The 21,415-nt window shown below is 45.2% G+C and overlaps 1 protein-coding gene across 1 annotated transcript; it reads right to left on the bottom strand.

Moving 5' to 3' along the window:
* Positions 1–1,364: 1,364 nt before the first annotated feature.
* Positions 1,365–15,737, bottom strand: HFE (homeostatic iron regulator). Its single transcript, XM_037519029.2, has 6 exons — positions 15,537–15,737; positions 8,395–8,658; positions 7,890–8,189; positions 6,858–7,133; positions 6,622–6,732; positions 1,365–5,711 (listed from the first exon to the last, which is right to left on the bottom strand). The coding sequence occupies exons 1-6, from the start codon at positions 15,610–15,612 to the stop codon at positions 5,671–5,673; spliced, it is 1,068 nt and encodes a 355-aa protein (XP_037374926.1). The 5' UTR covers positions 15,613–15,737; the 3' UTR covers positions 1,365–5,670.
* Positions 15,738–21,415: the final 5,678 nt, after the last annotated feature.

Here is a 21,415-nt window from a genome sequence, read left to right as displayed (position 1 = left end):
TTGGTCTCCAAAGGATTTTTATTACGCTAGTTCATAGACATTCTGAATTCAAACTCACATATTAAAGAGCAAACATTAGAACTTGACCATGGTGCTTCCACAGCACAACATCTCTTAGCACTCACAGTCCCAGCCCAGGTATCACCTGTGAAGGAAGCCATGGAAATTCATAGCCAAGGATGGTCACGCAGGTGAAGTCAGTGTTCAAACAGAGGACAGGTTGGAGAGCTGGCGTCCAGAGGGAGCTTCTGCACGTTCAGTGTCCAAGCCAAAGCTTTCTAAGTGTGAGATTCCCCTGGGTTTACATACTCTTCAAGTAGGGACAGCACCTGCTTACCTATTAGCTGTATTTGAGCATCGTCTGTGCAGGGGTTCAACTGGATCGTTTGTGCAGAAGTTTTCAATGTTGTCAAGGTCTTTTGGCAGACTATGCTATTTAAGATTTTTATAACATATGTTCGTGACAGTCTGAATTCAAAGGTAAAACTAAAATCTCCCCAGGCCGTTTAATTCATGAAAATAGAATGTATACAATATAGTCATTGCAGACAAAAACAAACGGTGTGATTCACCCTGAAAAACATCTCAGGTACCCTCTTCATTAAGTCCAGAGGTTTAGGTCAGCTACTCTTCAATTTTACATGTCTTACTAGGTCATTAATAAAACTTTACTTCTATTTTGACAATTCTTGACTCCCTTCTAATTTCCCCACTTCCAAATTTTTCTCAGTGTCACTGACTCAAAAATCATGAATATGAGAACAAAAATATGTTAAAGGTACAAACATATAGACAGTAATAATGGGTCCTTCTACCCTGGGAAGAGCACAGGTATTACCTAGTCATGTGGTCTGGGAGAAGGCTTCATTCTACAACCTCTCTGGCTTCCCATTCTCCCATTTCATCTTCTGACTCACTCTCATAAGTGAATCTGGTCTCACAGGACTCTGTTCATTCAATATGTGATTAGGTCATTGAGATAAAAACCCTGCAAACAGGTTGGGGCTAATTGGACACCTGAAACATTCAAACAAATCAAACCATGATCAGACTTGTTACAAAAATATGAAATATCCAGAACCAACCTCCACAAACTTATCAGAGAGGCAGCAGAATGGATACCTAAAGGAGTATCCATAAAAGGTGTTAACAATGTCACACCCCATATTTTTTGACTAAGTGAGAGAGATTATAGAGTCAGACAAGTTAGAATAAAAATCTACCACAACCATTTCCTAGCTGTGCAAACTTCAGCAAGTTAATTAGCCTTTCTGTGCCTTCATATAGAAAAATAAGATAAGAGTAATAGAATAACAATAGACCTTCCCTCAAAGGATTCTTTAAAGGAATTAAATTAATTTTCAAATCATAGCCTGGCATCTAGTAAGAACTCAGTAATTATTAGCTGAGAAATTTTAGTTTTAGAAAATATTCATTTAATGGAAGAGATTTGACTGAGAATGCAAATTCATCTAATCAAGTGATAAAGGAGTAAATACTGTAAACAATTACTCAGAAACAATATGTGAAATAGCAGCATGCATGCCGGGTAAATTAATAAATGCACAGGCAGTCAAGACAATACAGGCTTTCTATAAAATTGTCACAAATTCATTTAATATTGTAGTAACTGTTTACATGTTAATCACTGATTCAAAATGGGAGAAGAAAAAATGGCCCAAGGTCTACAAAAAGAAAATAAAAAATACAAACTTCTGTCCACATAGGTGAAAAGCTTAATGTGTAAAGTCATGCATTTTTGAGTTCTAATATTAAAAAAAAAAAGAATGGTTAGAGGAAGAAAAGGTAATTTACAAGAATCTTTTAGCATATTTAGACACCTTATGTTTCTAAGTGATGTGTGTGTGTGCATGAAGAATATTTTGTAATGTGCAAGAATACACAGTACTCTAAGACTAAATTATTATAACAAGAATGTATTAGGAAGTCCCAGCAGACTTTGACTAACTGCTTCCTCTAGCCTCACGGATTACCTGGTAAATTGTTTTCCTTCCCTTCTATTCCTTGTTCAGGCAGCTCAACAGTGCCCTCTTATTCCAGAGATTCAAATAACTGGTGATGAATTTCTTCTTGGTTTCCTCAAAATTTTAAGAGCATTTCTCCACAAGTGGTCGCCAAGTCCCCACCCTTGTCAATGGCTTTCAGCTCAGAAAAAGCTCCCATCCCCGCTCACTTGTCACAAGACCCCATCACATATTTGACTATGGCCACAAGGTGTCGCCACTCTGTGCTACCGCGCTTTGTTCTAGGGTGTCTTGCCAGGGATGAAAGATACAAACTTTGAAAGATACAAAGTGTAAGTTTTCAATTTTTCAAATGAGGCTGATCTTAAGAATTCATGAAAGCCAGAAAAAATAAGAAATAATTAAAGAAAATAAACACTTATAACTGTGTTATAAAAAAGTGTTATAAAAAAGACTCAAAAGTTTACACCTGCTGACAGTAACTGCTATCTTAAAAGGTGTTTCTTGAGATATCAGCCTGAGTGAAATAAAACCAATGTAAAACCAACCTCTGCCTAATGAATTGTAGCATATCCTTAATAAGGTAGAAGAGCAAGAGAAGCTCCTTGCCAGTCTGCTTTGAGTATCAGATAATATTGAAAGAGAAAAAATTGGTCAGTGTACTTTCAGCTTGGTTGGGAAGTACAATGACCAATGGTTTACAACATAGATAATAATATCCCTACAGTTAAGAAAAGCAATTAATTCAGCTACAGGAGTTTAATAAAATTTTCCTTAAAATCAAAATATAAACAGATTGGCAGTATGTACCTCCAAATGGCATGATCAAGTATACACATAGGATGCACGAGTACGTCAGAAAAATCATGCAATACAAATATACATTAATTAAAATATATGTATTTGTTAATTTTCTATGTCTATGGTAGCAATATCAAGGGGAAATATACCAATTAACATCACTGGCTAATGGAATAATAGCTTTGATTCAGCATTTGTACAAGCACATGTTACATGTACTTTTAGCCATTTGACTACTGTAAAGAAGTCAGAAAAAAAGGTTAAAATAAAATAGTTGAGATCCACATGCCCCCAAACCAGACATACAAAATAAACTTTTGAGTAGTATTTCATCTCTAGAGGAACTCCTCCTCCAAGACAGAAGAATGCCTTGTTCTCAGTTATGTGATCAAATAAATGTAGCAGCAGAAACACCAGCCATCAGGGTGTGATATTAGTACTCTTTTAAATATGGTCAGATGAACGACTTTCCCTGAATCCAGTCCTGTAATGGGGTCATCCCCAAGGAAAGGGGAGGTTCCAGGTTCCCTGCCCCATCTTATGGAAGGGAGGAGCTAAGCAGGGATGGGGAGCTAGAGCAGACAGGGAGGCCAAAGGAGAGCAAGAAGGAGACCTGGAAGAGGCACTTGGAGCAGAGAGACATGTGAAGGAGCTGCACTTGCTTCTCAGCCTTGGATTTGTAGAAGGGACTATGGGGGACATGGAAGGAGGAACTTGAAAAGAGGCAGAGATGTAGGTGAGAGACCCGTGGGGAGGCTGACATTGGCAGCTTTTATCTTGACTTGGATTTTATTTTGCTCTTTTCCTTCCAGATTTGTCTGGTCCCTTCTGTCCCTTTCCTATTGGTCCCCACCAGAAGGTAGCAAGCTTTCAAGGCCTTAGTGGTCCTGCTTTGAGCCAATCCTGTTTGGCTGGGCATTTACCCATAACTTTGGGTGCTTCATGGAAAAAAAAAAAAAAAACAACTTTTAAACTAGCAATATATATTCTTTCTCTTCTCTTTATTGCACATTAATTGTATTGAAGGTCTTACACACTAGACTATGTTTTATCTTGACATGGTGGCTGGTAGACTCCATTTAGAGAATGTAGTTTGAGGGTCCTGAGGTGCCCCTCAGCCCGCCCTGTAACAATTCCTGAGTGATCTAGTTAGATTCATTTGAATGTGCCAGTAGGGGATGAGAAGCAGTCACAGGGACCCCAGGAATTTGCCAGTCCACCTGGTAGCTTCCGGTTAACCATCTTTATTATGAAATTGCTCCAGTTCTTGGAGGATAAAGGCACCAGGGTCCTGACTCCAGAGGTTGTGGTGGAGGGAGGACACTGGGAGGCCCAACACAGCCATTAGTTGACACCACCAATCGCAGTGCTGGGGGTGCCTAAAAGAGATGCCAGGAGATGCTAGGGAGACACATTCTAGGGACTTTGGAAGGAAACATGGCTGAGACTGTTTTCTGCTGTTTTTTCTGCATTTGGGTCAAGTTCCTGAAAAATTAGGAGAAAACAAGAGAAGAGCTATCTCCTCCTTTCTCCGTTTATTCCAGGTAGCTAAACCATCTGAATGCAGGGCTCTGTGAGCTGGATCATAGTGCCAGACTGAGTTTGAAACCTGTCTCTATCCCTGGCAAACTGTGGCAGACTCTGTACTTCCTTCATCTAAAATAATAATACTAATATTGATACTAATACCTATTGATACATCAAAGAATTGTTGCAAGAATTACATGAGATAATGCCTATAAGCAGGTGCTCAGACCTGAGTTTGGCACCAGATAAGTGTTTTTGGATAAGTATCAGCAACGTTATTACTAATATCATCATCATCCTTATTATAATTTTCTTTAACAAGACAAGGAGAGAGGGTCCGCAGAGATCAAGTAGAAAATTACTATGGTCGGTGCTTCTAGTCTGACACCAGAGAGGCATTATATTGATAAATACAAAGGCATCACTAAACTGAAGAAATATCTATGACACCTTTCTCCAAATTAGAAAAAAAAATATTATTCAAGACACATCCCACTGACTTTCTGAAAAACTATCCTAATGAGTCCCAGGTCAAGTTAGGGTTCATTAGGCAGCTTCAGGGACAGTACAGACAGGGACTTCAAGAGAGTTAAAGAGGCTTCTTAGTAAATTCTGTGAAGTGCTAACCAAAACACACTCCAGAGATGAAGTCAGATAGTCCAGGAGGACTAAACAAAGACAACAAAACTTGAGAGAAGACAACCTTGGGATAAACCTATATAAATCACTAACACAAACATACAGTATGCTTCTGTAAAAGGAGCTTCCTTGGGTTGTACAATGCACAACTTTCACAGCTGTACAGTGACCCAGATACATCTCTGTTAGAAGAGACCAAAGGGCTTGTCAATGAACTACTGTATAAAGGGGAAGGGGGAAGGATTCAAAGAAAACTTGAGTGTTTAAGAAATGCCTGGATGGGTGTGCAAAGTTCTGGTAGGGGTATGAGAGTGTATGTCCTGATGAGTAGGTTCACAGCATTTTCAGCTGTTGCAAGGAATCATGAGGGCCCCCCAAATTTAAGAAGCCCTACTCCAGAGGAAGGAGATGAGATGTAGGCATATGGAGTCTGAGGTGATGCAGGCAATGAAGACAGGCTCCAGATGCAGCTTGAGATTCCTGAGATCTAGTGAGTTCCTGGGGAGAGGTCACAGCTAGGAATCCTTAATATGTAGGAACTCAAAAACCTACATGGGGGTAACTTTTTGTGGGTGAAGAGGAAGGCTAAGAACAGAGTTCCACAGGCGGTTTCTATTTGTTAGGTCCAGCTCTGTCTTGAAACCTGAGGAAGGCCACAGTGCACCCTTCTCTCTGAGTCTCTGTTTCTCTTTCCCACCAGGGGCCTGCAGGTGTCACTTCATTCATATTCTGATAAAACATAGTCCCCCCTGGCTCCTCCTGTAAAGACAAGAGAAGAGAAAGAAGCATCTCAGACCTGGGTGGTGTCTTCCTCCCTATCCCTTACTCCTTCACCTGCTCGTCTCTACTCTGAGCACTCCCTTCCCAAAGAACTCTGGATTTCAAGTACCATTATCCCACATCTGGGATCACTTAGTATCTTTCTAACTGGTCTCCTTGTTTCCCATCCCACCTTCTTATGGATGGTGTATTCTCCAGACCGAGATTATGTCCCTCCCTGCTTATATCCCTTGCACTGACTCCAGTGTAAATAAACATGAGGTGCCAAAGGTGACCAGGGTGCTGCAGGAGCTGGCTTCGGTTGGCCTGTCTTTTCTCACACCACATACTTGCAGAGGTAGAATTGGTCACCGATAATTATGCACAGTTAAGGAAGAGGCTGGAGAATATGGCCTCACCTCCCTCTGCCTCCCAACAGCACCTGTGTAGCTCTGTCCTCATGTTCAAGCTCACCTAAGAAATCCTCCTTCCTTTAGTTCTGGAAGCCTTTCCAGATCCCCAGCTGAAAGTGGACATTCCCTTTTATTTAACCCCTCTCCCCCAAAAGTGTATCTACCACAGGGTCATCTATAACCACATTCCCTTGTGTTAGGGATCTCAATCCCTACTAGCTCTGGGTTTGGAGACTAGTAGTAGTAGACCTGCAACACCTTGCAAGATAATAGGCGCTCAAAGGTATTCATTGAATTTGGAGCTTTCATTCTGAGGAAAGCAGCTAACTCCTGCTTCCAGGGAGGTGTTGGTGCCCCCAAAGAAAAAAGAGGCGACAAGGTTTCTCCTGGACTCCAAATCCCCTCTGCCCTCCCTCCGTCCCACTTCCTGCAAGAGAATTATTGGGGGTGGGGGGAAGGGAGGGTCAGAGGCAAGAGAGTTCCTTTTGCCTACTCACTGGAAGCCTGCCTTTTCCTTAAGATTCTGAGCAGAATCCCAATAAAGATGATGACACAAACAGCGATCCCACTGATGATGCCAATGACCAGGGTGTCAGGCAGCGAGGACTCTAAAACAACAAAAGCAAGTTAAGCCTCTGATCACTGCTGGCCCAGCACAGCGGGCACCCCTCATTGCAAGGCTCACCTCCATCCCCCACAGCATATTTGCTCAGTCCCTGGCTCTCAGCCTTACCCCAGCGGGCAGTGAGGGGCTGATCCAGGCCTGGGTGTTCCACCCTGCAGGAGTATCTCTGCTCTTCCCCAAAGGGCACGGTCAAAGCCATCCAGGCCCGGAACGTCCCATCTCCACAGGGCAGCACGTTCTTAGGGGTGCCGTCCTCAGTGGCCAGCGGCTGCCTGTCCTTCCACCACACCATGGTGATGTTCTGGGGGTAGAAGTTCAGAGCCTGACACCGCAGCGTGGTTCCTGTAGCGGCTTCGTGGCGAGTCACTCTCACCAGAGGTGGTACTGCACGAGAAGAAGGAAGCATCTGGAGAAGGGATCTTTCGCCCCTTGCCAGGAAGACCAGAACTTTCAATTCCCTCCTACCAGTGGGCAGGAGGGAGAGGAGCCCACCGGTTAGACAAAGGCAGCTACAAGGGAATGTGTGTTCTCCACTATATTCCCAAATGCAGCTCTGAGGTGGTCCCACATGCAACAGTCACATCAGCCTGTTTTCTGTCCCCTGTGGAAATAGCTGTGTCTGTTGCCTGCATCTCCTGTTTCGCATTAATATATTAAGTGCAATCAGAATGAATCGCTATGTACTAGTATAGGAAATGACCAAATAACTACTGTCAGCAGTTTCCCCTGGTTCAATCCAGTAAGAGTTCTTGTAAAAAGGGGCCTTGACAGAGAGCTAGGTGGCTCAATGTTCTAGGAAAGTAACGTTTACCTCCAAAGGATTCTGCTACTCTCATCAGTTACCTCACTGGTAATTCCTCACCTGGGCATTCCTGTGAAAATCATGAATTCCTAAAAGGTACAAATGTACACAGGACATTTGGTTAAACAAAGAATAGATCACAGATACCTCTTTGGCCTCAGGCACAGAGAAAACTATGAAAGCTGTGAATAATGGCTGCTGTGTGTTTCATTTCAATTATGAGATGAGACCTCAGGGAGGAAACCATAGACCTCAGTTCATTCTCATAGTCACATAACCTCAGGCTCTGAACCCCTGGCCAGGGATCTCCTCCACTCTGGGGGGGGCTCCCGTCATACCTGGCTGGTCCAGAACCCCTCTCCCCAGCTCCAGTAAGCGCCGCAGCTGCTCCGGGCAGTCTCGCTCGAGGTAGGCCCTGTTCTGCTTGGCCCGAATCTTAGTATTTTCCCATTCCAGCTTGGTGACCTGGGCCCCGGGCCCCACTGCTTTCCAGTCCTGTGTCTCAGCGCAGAATTCAAGATGGTCCAGTCCATCATACCCATACTTCCAGAAGCCCCTGGTGCTGTTGTCCTCTTGCACTTCACAGCCCAGGATCACCTGCAGCGTGTGGGACTCTGGCAATACCCCTGGCTTCGTTACTGAAACCAAAAGAGTAGATCCTGGTCTCCAACTTCTCCAGGGACTGAACTGAATGACCTCAGGAAGCAAACTCCTTCCCCTGTCCCTGCTCACTCCCTTCAGGACCTTCAAACTCCCATCTCCCTCCCTCCTCAGGAATGGAAGGGCTGGGTCCACCTCAGGATGGAAGCCCCCCCCCCCCCCCCCGCCCCCCCTGCCACATACCTTTGCTGTAGTTGTGGTTGTCCATGATGGTCCAGAAGTCAACGCTGAACATGTGGTCCCACCCTTTCAGGCTCTGACTCAGCTGCAGCCACAGGCGGCTGGTGGCCGCACCCAAGACCCACTGGGCGCGAGGCTCAGCACGGCGAGTCTCGTGATTATAAGCCACGAACAACTGGTCATCCACGTAGCCCAAGGCCTCAAACAGGGACAGCCCCAGGTCCCTCTCTGAGGTGCCCATGAAGAGGTATTGCAGACAGTGTGACCCTGGGGAGAGGGTGACAGGCCACAGGGGTTTGGGAGGCGGTACCTCCACTCATCCGCTAGTCAAATGGTCCCCCCAGCTGTGTCTTGGACCACCATGGGCAAGGTGAAATGTAGGGCCAGCCTTCCAGTCATGGCCCAGTCTGTCTGTGCTCTCCTTGGGCCTCTCTGATGCAGCAGCAAAGTCTATGTCTGCCCCACCAGATACGCTTCCCCATATCCTTTCATTTCCCTCTAGGCTTCATAAACCCTATTTTTTAACATTGCAAGGAAAAAGAGCTATGCTACAGAGATAGCATCAAGATAGCTGAACACCAGGTGATGGCAAAAGCAAGCTGGTGTCAGATGGAATCCCCAGACACTTGTGTCCCAAGTCTTCCACTTCTACATATAACTTGAGATGAATATCCCTGTCCTCTGTCAAAGAGCAGGATGGCATCTTTCAGACACCAGTCTGCTGCCCTCCTGGTAACAGTGTGATATGCAGAGAAAGGGGGAGATTCTAGGTTCCCTGCCCCACCGAAGGAAGGGTGGCACTGGGCTGCAAGAAGAAGCTAGAAAAGACTGGGAAAAGGCACTGGAAAGGAAGGAAAGGGAGAAGAAGGAAGAGCTGGAGCAGGCACATGGAGCAGAGCCATGTGAAGAAGCTGTGCTTATGTCTTGACCTTGGACTTGAACCAGGGACTTGGGGGACATGGAAGGAGACACCTGGACCAGATGTGGGCCAGAGACCTCTGAGGAGGCTAACAATAACAGTCTTTATCTTTTTTTTTTTTTTTTAAGATTTATTTATTTGTACATACAAGAACGGGGGTGTAGACCAGAGGTGTGGGGGGTGGGGTGTGAGAGGATTTACCAGAGACAGAGTGGAGAGCAGAACAGGCAGAATGACTGGAATACACTGCTGAGGGGAGCAGCAGGTGAGACAGGAGAGGTCTGCTTTGCCTTGTGGGTAGCTACCTGGTGGGCTGGGGATGAAACTCATACTGCAGTGGCTGTTGATAGCTTGGTAGCTCTGAGACTTTAACCTCTGCATCACCAGGGAAACCCAACAAACAGCCTTTATCTTGACACATACTTTGATTTCATTTCTTTCCTTCCAGACTTGCCTGGCACCTTCTGCTTCTTTCCTATGGGTCCCCACCAGAAGTTGCTTAGACTTGTGGCAGACTCTCTGGCCTTAGTGATCCTTGCTTTGAGGCAACACTGTTTGGCTGGGCATTTACCCACAGGGGAATGGGTAACTTTGGACGCTTCAATGGAAACAATTTGTGCTCCATTCTTTCTCTGTCCCACACTAATTATCTGTCTCACAGTAATTGTATTAAAGTTCTTTTCGATTGAAGGTCCTAGGCAATGGCATACGTTAGCCTTTATGTGGCAGGTGGCAGAACCTATTTAGAGCATGTAAATACAGGGTTCCTGGGATACCCTTCAGTTTGCCCTGTAACATCCTCATTATATCAACAAATTAACCTACTTTGCTTCTCCTCAGACTCTGTTTCCTTTTATTGGCCAAGAGAAGCAAGAATAGCCAGCGTTCCTGCATGCTTCCCTCTGCCGCACATGCCTGCCACACACAGCCTTGCTGCCCCAGGCCTCTGCCCCACCATCCATCAGGCAGTCTCCTCTGGAGCCGGTAGACTCCAGAAGATCCTAGGGCAGCTTTGGCAACTGAGTTCAGGTGTTGGTGCTCAGAGATAAGAAGATCTGGGGCCTCCCTGGTGGAGCAAGGGGTTAAGATGCTACCTATGAAGCTGTCTGCAGCCTCTGTAAGCACGAGTTCAATCCCCAGCCAGGGAGCTACCCGTATGGCACAGAAGACCTCTCCTGTCTCGCCTGCTGCTCCCCTTAGCAGTGTATTTCAGTCAATCTGCCTCTTCTGTTCTCCACTCTGTCTCTGGTGAATCCTCTCACCCTCTACACCTTTGGCCTGTACCCCAGCTCTTGTATGTATAAATAAATAATCTTTAAAAAAGAGAGAAATAAGAAGATCTGAGGTGAAAAAATCTGCTGTACATTGTTTTGTTTTGTTTTTTAGCCACTTCCTCTTTCTTTCCCATACTGTACCTCTACTCTTTCCTGTGTAAATGGTTGCTGTTAAATGCTGGTAGTAACTCAGGGCAGCTTTTCCCCTGGCAAAACAGTTGCAGAGCAAATATAGGAGGAAACCCAGTAAACCAAAAAGGCAAGTGAGTGTTTCCCTACATCTTCCCTCAAAAATAGCATGCACCCCCAGTGCCTACAACACTCAAGCAAAAAGTGTTTAATGCAAACTTGTTGGCTGACAAAGGATGACAACTAAATTTTTATCTCTGGCTCTGAATTCAATTGACTGCAGGGTACTGTAGCTGGATCTCCTGCTTTTTGCAAAGAAAACAGCCCTGGAATAAAAATTAGGAAGTGGATTAAACTCTAACCACCCTTTTGCAATCCTGCTTCAGACTGCTAACTCACTGAACTGAACCTCCTATTCCCTTCTTCCGATTAACCATTAACTGGCTCCATCTCCATTGCTGAGAACTTGGAAAATCGTGTTATACTGTAACAGGGTGGTCCCCAGGAAAGGGGGAGGTTCCAGGTTCCCTGCCCCCACCCAAATGGAGGGTGGAGCTGAGCAGGGAGAGAAGAAGCTGCAGAGGAGACTGAGGAAGGAAGGAAGCAGGATGGAGAGCCAGGAGGAGATCTGGAGGAGGCACATGGAGTCGAGAGACACGTGAAGAATCTGCGCTTGCCTTGTGGTCGTGGACTGGGTGACACAGATGTGGGTGAGACCCGTGGGGAGGTGTCAATGGCAGCTTTTATCTTGATTTTGATTTTGCTCTTTTCCTTCCGGGTTTGTCTGGTTGTTTCTGACCCTTTTCTGTGGGTCCCCACTGGAAGATGCTTTAGACTTGTGGCAGGCTTTGGGGCCTTGCTCTGGGCCAATCCCATTTGGATGGAGTTTTACCCACGAGGGGACGGGTAACTTTGGGTGCTTGATTTAGAAACTAGATTCTTTGCCTTTCCTGTCTTATTTCCTAGTTGTATTAAAGTTCCTTCCCATGAAAGTCTCATATGTATGTGTTGATGTGGCGGATGGCAGAACCCATTTAGAATAGGCAGGTTTGTGGGGTTTGGGCTGCCCCTCTCCCTGCCCTGTAACAATATTCCTAATAATCTTCTCTGTGTCTCTGAGTTGATAGTGGCATCAGAACAAGAAGCACCTGCTGATTCCCGAGACAACCAACCCCTGCTGGGAAAGTCAAACACCTTGACTCCTGTCATCTAGACTGCCTGGCAACACCTAGAACTTGGAAAGGTAAAACCGTGACTCCTTCACATTCCTTCACCCCTTATAAGGTCCCAGCACTTCCTCCATTCAGGAAGCATGTTGTTTGGGACTGCCTATGCTGCCAATTCCCTTAATGGCCATTTTGCAAAAATCTCCTTCATGTAAAGATAAGTCTTGTGATTCAGAATTTGGATTTCTTGTGGTGAGTGAAAAACCTGGTTTGGCTGGTTACAATACCATCAGCCACTGCTTTTTAATACGGTTAAAAACTGAGTACAACACTGCTTGGAATCCTAAACTTAACTAGTCCCCAATCAGGCTTTTGAGGCCTCCCCACCCCCAACTGCACCTTGTTCTGCCCATTCCATCTCACACACGATATCGCCTGGTATACCATCATTCACGCCAATCACATAAAAGTCAAAAATGAAATAGTTACATTATTAAATAACAGCCACCTCTTCCTCTCACCTATCACATAGATCCTTCAAAAACCTCCTTCAAATTATACCTGGAATCCAAGGATGTCCCATCCCCACCTATGATCCCTCCTGGCCCAGCTGATCACCTTTGGCTGGACCAGGGCCACAGCATCCAGGCTTCTCTCTCTGCTTTTATAGTTGCTCTCTTCCTTCTGCTCCCCAGAGAGGCTGGAGTGATCTTTGTCACAGCTGTGACAGATCAGGTCACTCTGGGGCTCGAATCCACCAGCAGCCTATGGGGCCCTAGGAGAACTTGCAGTGCCCATCACCCACTCTTGACCTGTGGCCCCCCAAATCCTACTCTTCCTTCAACCCAACAGTTCTTAGTTGGAAGGTGTTTTCTCTTAGGGGACATCTGGCAAGTGTTTTGAGGCATTTTCAGTTATCACAACTAGGGGGGCGCTACTAGCCCCCAGTGAGTGAAGGACAGGGATGCTGTTAAACCCCCCCGAGGCTCGACTGTCCTCACAATGAAACACCGTCACAGTGCTTAGGATGAGACTCCAGCTTCTACCCAACCTACCAGGCCCCCCTCACCTTCTCTGGGCAGTGGGTTCCCATCCTCTTGGCCCTTAGTTCCTTCAGGTCTTGTTACAGGGCAGGGAGAGGGGCAGCCCAAACCCAGCAAACCTGCCTATTCTAAATGGGTTCTGCCATCCACCGCATCAACACAAAACATATGAGACTTTAATGGGAAGGAACTTTAATACAACTAGGACAAGACAGGAAAGGCAAAGAATCTAGTTTCTAAATCAAGCACCCAAAGTTACCCGTCCCTTCATGGGTAAAACTCCATCCAAATGGGATTGGCCCAAAGCAAGGCCCCAAAGCCTGCCACAAGTCTAAAGCATCTTCCAGTGGGGACCCACAGAGAAGGGTCAGAAACAACCAGACAAGCCCGGAAGGAAAAGAGCAAAATCAAAATCAAGATAAAAGCTGCCATTGACACCTCGCCACGGGTCTCACCCACATCTGTGTCACCCCGTCCACGACCAAAAGACAAGCGCAGTTTCTTCACGTGTGTCTAGGCTCCATGCGCCTCCTCCAGGTCTCCTGGCTCCATCCTGCTGCCTTCCTTGGTCTCCTCTTCAGCTCCTCTCCCTGCTCAGCTCCACCCTCCCTTGCATGGGGCAGGGAACCTGGAACCTCCCCCTTTCCTGCGGACCACCTGTTACAGTCTCAGCTCAAAGATCTCACCTGAGGTTCCACTTTTTTATTTGTTGAGGTCCCCCCCCATTTGCATTCCCTCCACATCTGAATGCAAAATAATCAGAGGGCATGCATGACTCCCTGCTATCTCCCCTAAGCCTAGAACAATCTTATACAGGATTTGGATTCCTGCTACCTCTGTGAACAATGAATTTTTCTGTTCGACATCAAATCTTATGCTTCAACCTCTGAGGCATGAATGGTGATGTTTATGAATCACAGCCATGATGGGGAGAACTGGGCTCAACCTCCAAAGCCTGGGTTAACATTAAGGGAAGTTACCAGAGAATAAGTCATCTCCAAAATGTGGACACACATAACACCGGCCCTCAAAGTGTTGTTCTGAGGCCAGTGATAACTCGCTGAGCGATGCTCAGATAACAAACTCACTGTTGGGATTGTTCGGTACCATTTAATAAGGTTAAAAACCTGCTCCTTGCACAGCAGGTGTGTTTTGGAGGCTGGAAAAGATAAGAGAATTAATATGAATGCCAGGGGAACTGGGCCATAATACATACCCCATAACCAGAAAAAGCAGCCCAGCCCCAGAAGTGCAGAAGCAGAGTGAGGACACATTTCTGTGTCACAGGCCAGTGCCAGAGACCAGACATCTCAGCAGATAATTGGTGCAACCTGGTGCCCCAAGTTAGAGCACCCACAAAAACAATATAAAAGAGAACCTCAAATCCCCCTTCCCTGGAAGACTTTTCCCATCTGGACCCCTGCTCCCTTGCAGGGTATTTCAGTAAATCTACCCCTTCTGTTCTCCACTTTGTCTCTGGTGATTTCTTTCACACCCACACCTCCAGCCTCACCTTGGTATTTCTACCCACTATAAGGACGGGAAAGTATGGCAAGGCAGAAAACTAGTTAGCTAAAGTCTGTTACCTGGGGGAAGTTATTGAACTTGAGGGCTGGTTAGCCTCTAGTAAAAGCAACTTAAAATATCTGCTACCTCTCCAATACACAGTGGAGTCTGATAAGATCACAGATGGGAAGATGATTTAAAACTGGGGTAACCATATAAATGGTGATTATTAGCACTCTGGCACCCACCATTAGCAAATCCCCTTCACTCTACCCAGCAAAGTAACAGGACAAGTCAACAATCCTGAGCTGAAAAAGAGAACTATTCCCGTTCAGTTCAAAAGTTCAAAAATAACAGATCTGTTATTTTTTCTGGGCAAAATAACAATTGCCAAAAGTCAGTATCTCTCAGAAGCCTTCCATCCCCAGCGGCCTCCACCCAGTGTCACCAAAAGCAGTGAGTAGGGCAGAACCCAGATTCCGCTCTCCACCCCTACACACCCCTGTTCCCCAAGTGGAAGCCCCAACCCCCCGTGGATTCTTGTAAGCCAGAAGTCTCACAATCCTCCTGCTGCCCTGCTGCCTGCGGAAACACCTAGGGGCCCTGAGGCCAACGTCGCCCTTAGTCAGAAGAACTTCCTGTTTGGGTTTGACCCGAAAAGGGGGAGGATGAGGAGGGGGCTGAGAATGGTGGGTGTAGGGGGAAGGGAATGCAGGGGGTGACACAACCAACAGAAAAGACAAAACCCGAAATCTGAGTTCAAAGACCCCAAGCCCAGTTGCACCTCAAAGAGAAACTATTGAGAAACAAAAAAGATTTCTATTTAAAAGCATAGGGGAGGGGAGGGGTGGTTGTGAGTGCCACTCAGCAGAGCTGGGACAGCGGGGCAGGATTGCCAACAAGGTCCCGGGGCTCAAGGCCCTTTAACCCATTCTTGCACCCCAGTGGCCAGGGTCCCTTTCCTGGGCAGTCGGAGATGGGACTGCGCACAGGTCTGAGCTGTGGCCTGGAACTTAGCGAACTCCCAAATGCTGAAGATAAAAAGAAGTCCGTTTTGGTTTTTCCTCCCCCGCCGCGCCCCCTTCCCGCCCGCGGCCCCCGGACTCACGTGGCGATCGGCCCTGGGCGGCCAAAGTCCGCAGGAGAATCAGGAGCAGCAGCGCGGGCTGAGCTCGCAGGCGCATTTCCCTGGCTCGGACCGCTAGTGCCAGTGCTTCTGCAGGGCGGGGAAACGGGATTGGCCAGAGAAGTCACCGGAGCCATTGCCATGGCTCCCGGCTTCGCAAATAAAACCTCCTGCCCACTGCAATCCTTTTCCGGCCATGGGCGAAAAGAATCAGATCTCCTGAACTTGAACTCCCTCTCCTGCAGGCCTGCCTACTGGCTTGAGAAACCACTCAGTGACCCAGCCTGTTGTCTGGTTTTTATTTTATTTTTTTTTAAGTTTTTAATTTAATTTATTTATTTATTTATTTAAGATTTATTTATTTATACAGCACTGAGCGGGGAGCAGAGCAGGCAGACTGATGAAGTACACTGCTGAGGGGAGCAGCGGGCGGGGCAGGAGAGGTCTGTCTCTGTGCACCATGTGGGACCCTCGCCCAGCAGCCAGGGATCGAACAGGCGCTGCAGAGGCTGCGGGCAGCTTCGCAGTCCAGCGCTCAACCGCTGCGCCACCAAGGGAGGCCCTGTTCTCTGGTTTTTAAACTTAAAAGGGATGCTTCTGATTAGGTAAAGTAATTCTAACCTTTTTCTGATCTAAATACTCGATATGTAAAAATTTAGAACTTTTAAAAGTAAATTATACATTTACAAAACTTTTAAGTCCAACTTAGATTTTTTTTTTCCATTTAGGATATAATGATTTTTGTGTTAAAATTCATCCTAGTCTCTGATTAGAATTAATTAAATCGTAAGATTGACAAAATTAGGTCTTACTGAAAGAGCTTTTGCGATTTACATAGTGAATGAATTAATAACTGATTGATTTTCACAGACTTTACCGCACATTGAAATTACCTGGAGAATTATTAAACCTTTAGATGTCCTGCTTTTGTTCCCAGATATTCAGGTTTAATTGCTTTTCCATGTCACTAGGTCACTGGGATTTTGAAAGCACCCCCTCTCCCCCACATAAACACCACCAAAAATTTGAGAACTATTGTCTTAAGGGTTTCAAAAGTATATTGACATCTAATTTTACCCAAACCTTTCAATACCTATATGCAAAACTTTCAATACTTAAATTCTATATTTAGGCATCTAAGAGAAAAATTAAACTTGGAAATTAGGGTCTTAGCTGTAAGGGGATATGAAGTAGGTTTAAGAAAATACAGAATTTTGGTGACGAGTACATGGGGATTGATGGTACTAGTACTTTTTTTCTTGGTAACAACTTTATGGGGATATAATTCACATATCAAACAATTAATTCATTTAAAATATAAAATTTGGTGGTCACAAAGGTGTGCAACCACCACTATTTTAGAGTATTTCTCACCCTCTCCACAAAGAAACCCGTTCCTGTTAGTGGTCACCTCAAAATCCCGCCTAATCCTAGCCAATTTTTAATCTACTTTCTGTCTTTGTAGAGTGCCCATACTGAACATTTCATATACATGGAATCATGTAATATGTGGTCTTTTGTGACTGGTTTCTTTCATAATGTTTTCATCATCTTTTTTGTAGATAAATAAAATTCTGTCATAGGCATATACTACATTGTATTTTATTTATCCATCCAGTCAGTTGGTGGACATTTGGATTGCTTCTGCTTTGGGGCTCTTAGGAACAATGCTACTCTGAACATTCATGTGCATGTTTTTTACATTTTATGTTTTCATTTCCCTTGGGTTTAAATTAGATTTAGGAGTGGAAGTCCTCTGTCACATGGTAACTATGTTTCATCTTTTAAGGAACTGTCACAGTGTTTTCCAATGTGGCTGCACAATTTTATCCTCTCAGCAGCAATGTTTGACAATTCCAGTTTTGCTACATCTTTGCCAGTACTTCTAACTGACCATCTTTGTAATCTAGCCATCTTAGTGAAGGCTCCTAGTGTGAAGCAGTACCTGCTTTGTGGTTTGGACTTACATTTCCCTGAGAACTAATAATGTCAAACATCTTTTAAACTCCTGGTTGACCATCTATAAACCTTCTTTGGAGAAATGTCTATTCATATCCTTCCCCCATTTAAAAATTGGGGTTATTTGCTTTTTAATATTGACTTGTAAGTATCTTTTATATATTCTGAATATAAGTTTCATAGTAGATCTATGATTTGGAGATATTCTGTCCAATTCAATTTTATCTTTTTATTTCCTTGATGTTGTGCGTTGAGGCACAGATATTGTCAGTTCTGATAAAGTCCAATTTATCTATTTTTCTATAGTTATTTTATTTTTGTGTCATATCTAAGTGTTCATGGGTGGACTGAGGGGCACCCCAGGACCCACAAACTTGCAGGGTCTAAATGGGTTCTGTCATACATCCTATAAAAACAAAGCATTCTCTTACTGTGGAAGAACTTTAATAGGATTAAATGATATTAACCCTATTATCGAGTGCTAGAGAGAGGAGAAAGAAATGGGTAATAGTTTCCCAATGAAACACCCAAAGTTACCCATCCCCTTGTGGGTAAATGTCCAGTCAAACAGTGTTGACCCAAAGCAGGGCTACTAAGGCCTGAAAATTTGCTACAAGTCTAGCACACCTCATGGTGGGAAACCGTAGGAAAGGGGTAGAAGGTGCCAGACAACTATGGAAGGAAGAAGCAAAATCAAAGTGTAAATCAAGGTAACAGTTGCCACTGTCAGCCTCCTCACTTGTCTCTCACCCACTTCTCTTTCAAGTGTGTCTACTCCACATGTCTTGACTCCATGTATCTCCTTCCATGTCCTCCGAGTCCAAGGTTGAGAAGGAAATGAGACTTCTGCACCTGTCTCTCTGCTCCGCGTGCCTCCTCCAAGTCTCTTCTCCAAGTTTTCTCTCCCAAGTCCTTTCTGGCTTCCCCCTGCACCTCCTCTCTACCCTTCCTTGGGTCACAGAACACAGAAATGTCCCTTTCTATGGCGATTTATACTCTTACATAAGTGGGCATTGCCAAATCCAAGATCATAAAGATTTACACCTATTTTTTTTTTCCTAAGAGTTTATCATTTTAGTTCTTGCATATATGGCTTTGACACAGGGCACATGGGAGATAGGTGAGTCTTTTGTTCCATTATCTCACAACATAGCCATTCAGTTGTTCCGGTCTAAAGAAAGACTCTTCTTTCTTTAGTGAGTTATTTGGCACTCTCACTAGATGTCAATTTATTTCTGAACTTGTGACTCTATTCCATTGATCTAGACTGATAAAAGTGCTCATATCAACATTAAGGACTCCTGTTCAATGAAGGATGTCATGGATAAAGTTAGTATGTAGCTGACAGATTGTGGAAAATTATATGCAATATCTGAAGCACACAAAAAGATTATTCATTTGCATATACAAGGAACACCTGTTAATCAAAAAGATGGAAACTCCAAACCAAAAATGATTGAAAAAAATGAATAAGAATTTTATCTACTGAAAACCCAAAGTACTTGGAAATAAAGGTAATGCAAAGTGATATGTTGGTTTGCATCCCAGAACACTAACATACTAGAGAGTTAACACTGCCCAGTGTCTGCAGGGACACAAGGACTCAGGGATTCCCAATTGCTGCTGATGGGAATGCAGCCTGGGACTCTAACTCCATTCCTGGGCATGCTTTTTAAAAAAATTTCTCAAATATATCCCATCAAGGACATGTCTGTGAGTGATCAGAAGTGCAAGCAGATGCGGTATCCTTAACCAAAAGGGTGGAGAGGTGACACAGTGTAGACAAGTCCGCAAGATCCTTTTAATTAAAAACATACACAGACAACCCAAAATACGTATTTAACTCATGAGAAAGGTAATCTGCAAGTTGGAATAGGAGTGGGATCTAGGAACAGAAAAAAATACATGAACACACACACACACACACACACACACACACACACACACAGCTTATGCATGCTATTTCTGTGCAGAGAGAGAGAAGAAAGGATATTAATGCCCCATTAAAACACCCCTAATTATTCAGCCAAACATGGTTGGTCTTAAGTGGGGCAGCTGAGACCTGAAATCTTGCCACAAGACTAAGGCAGCTTCGGGGGAACCACAGAGAGGGTTCTGAAGCAGGTCCCGGAAAGCTGGGACTAAATGAGACACCACATCAAGATAACAGCTGCCATTGTCTGCTCCCCCCCACCCCCCCTTGTCTCTCACCCACATATTTCTCTCCAATATCTCTATGCTTCTCTCCTCCATGTGTCTCCTTCTTTACCTCCTTCCCAGCAGTACCCAGGTACAAGTCAGGCCCCAGCTCTTCTTTTTTCCCTGAGTCCACCTGACTTCCAAGTTAAACAGCTTCAATAAACTTCTCAACTCTCCCCTAGTTCCCAATAGCTTGCCCCAAGGGGGCTACATATAAGTGGGGTGGGGAACATGATACCTCCGCCTTACAAGGAGATGCCTCTGTAATAGTGGATAATCTCGCCTCCTTTTTTTTTTTTTTTAGATTTATTTATTTATGCATACAAGAGCTGGGGTGCGGGCCAGAGGTGCGAGGGGTGAGAGGATTCACCAGAAACAGAGTGGGAAGCAGAACGGGCAGATTGACTGAAATACCTGCTGCGCCATGTGGGTAGATCCCTGGCCAGCCGGGGATCGATCTCATGCTACAGAGGCTGTGGATAACTTCACAGTGCTGTGCTTAACCCCTTGTGCTATCAGAGAGGCCCTCTCACCTCTTTCTTTAACTTTATTTCTTCCAACTTTCTAACTTGGTCTTCGGCCTCTAGCTGGGTCTCGGTGGCCTGCACTGCTCCTGAGGCACCTTCTGTCAAATAAGCCACCTTTGTGCTAGTAAATCCCCACACTGATCATCAGGGCACACTGCTTTAGAAGTGGGGAGCATGTGAGATTCAGTCATGAGGGGTGAAGTGCTGAAGAAAGTCATTGAAAGGACATGACTATTGATTGACCTTTGACCTGGGTCCATGTGGGGCTTCTCCCCCTGTCCCTGGAATGGGCTCCAGCTTGCCCCAAGGACTAGCCTTGAGATAATAATGTGCTGCTGAGAGCATCTGGATGGCCTATGTGAATGAACCCCAAACAAAAGCAAGGCCACCACCCTTCTGCCTATCTTTCTTACCTGATAGATGAGCTTTTCCCAAAGAACTCCAATTCCAGCCACAGTCAAAATTCCTAACGTGAGCACTCCAACAGTGGTGTTCATGAAGTCAGATAAAGACTCTGAAATGACATGCAACGTTTGGGGTTCAGCAGGACTGACTCTCTGGCTTCTCCCCTGCCCCTCTGGTAGAATCCCAAAGGATTCTGGGTCCTTTGGCTCAACCCTCTGGTGACTAGGCCAGACCCATTGAGGGCAACAGACCCTGGCAGTCTGGATCTTACCCCACATGCTAATGACAGCCCCACATGTTAATTACGGTCCTATTGAGGCCTAACTAAGGCTCTGTGGCAGGAGTGTGTGGCTTCTTCTCCCTGAGGGATGGTCACATTCACCCAGCACTGATAGGTTCTGTTCCCACTGAGCCACTGCCCTCTGTGCTTTGAGTCCAGACCTTCCTGGCCCATTAGCAAACTCAGCACAGTGGCACAGGGGTGTCCACCACAACCCCATCTTCTGCCATGCTTACTAAATGTAATGGCCATAAAAAGGGGAGGTTCCACACTCCCTACCCCACCTTTTGAAGGACAGAGTTGATTGGTGAGAAGAAGGCTAGGAGCAGAGATATGTGTGAAGCAGAGCACACTTGTTACTCTGCTTTCAGACTTGTATCAGTGACTTGGAGAACATGGGAAGACAAATGGAGTTGAGACATGTAGAGATATCTGGAAGAGACGTGGCTGAGAGACCCATGGGGAGGCTGACAATGGCAGCCTTTAACTTA

Source organism: Talpa occidentalis, unplaced genomic scaffold (assembly GCF_014898055.3).
Source record: "Talpa occidentalis isolate TD23 unplaced genomic scaffold, MPIMG_talOcc4v2.1 talOcc4.2, whole genome shotgun sequence".
NCBI lineage: Eukaryota > Metazoa > Chordata > Mammalia > Eulipotyphla > Talpidae > Talpa > Talpa occidentalis.
Note: the sequence above shows the minus strand (reverse complement) of the source record. Positions and strands in the feature narration are given on the sequence as shown.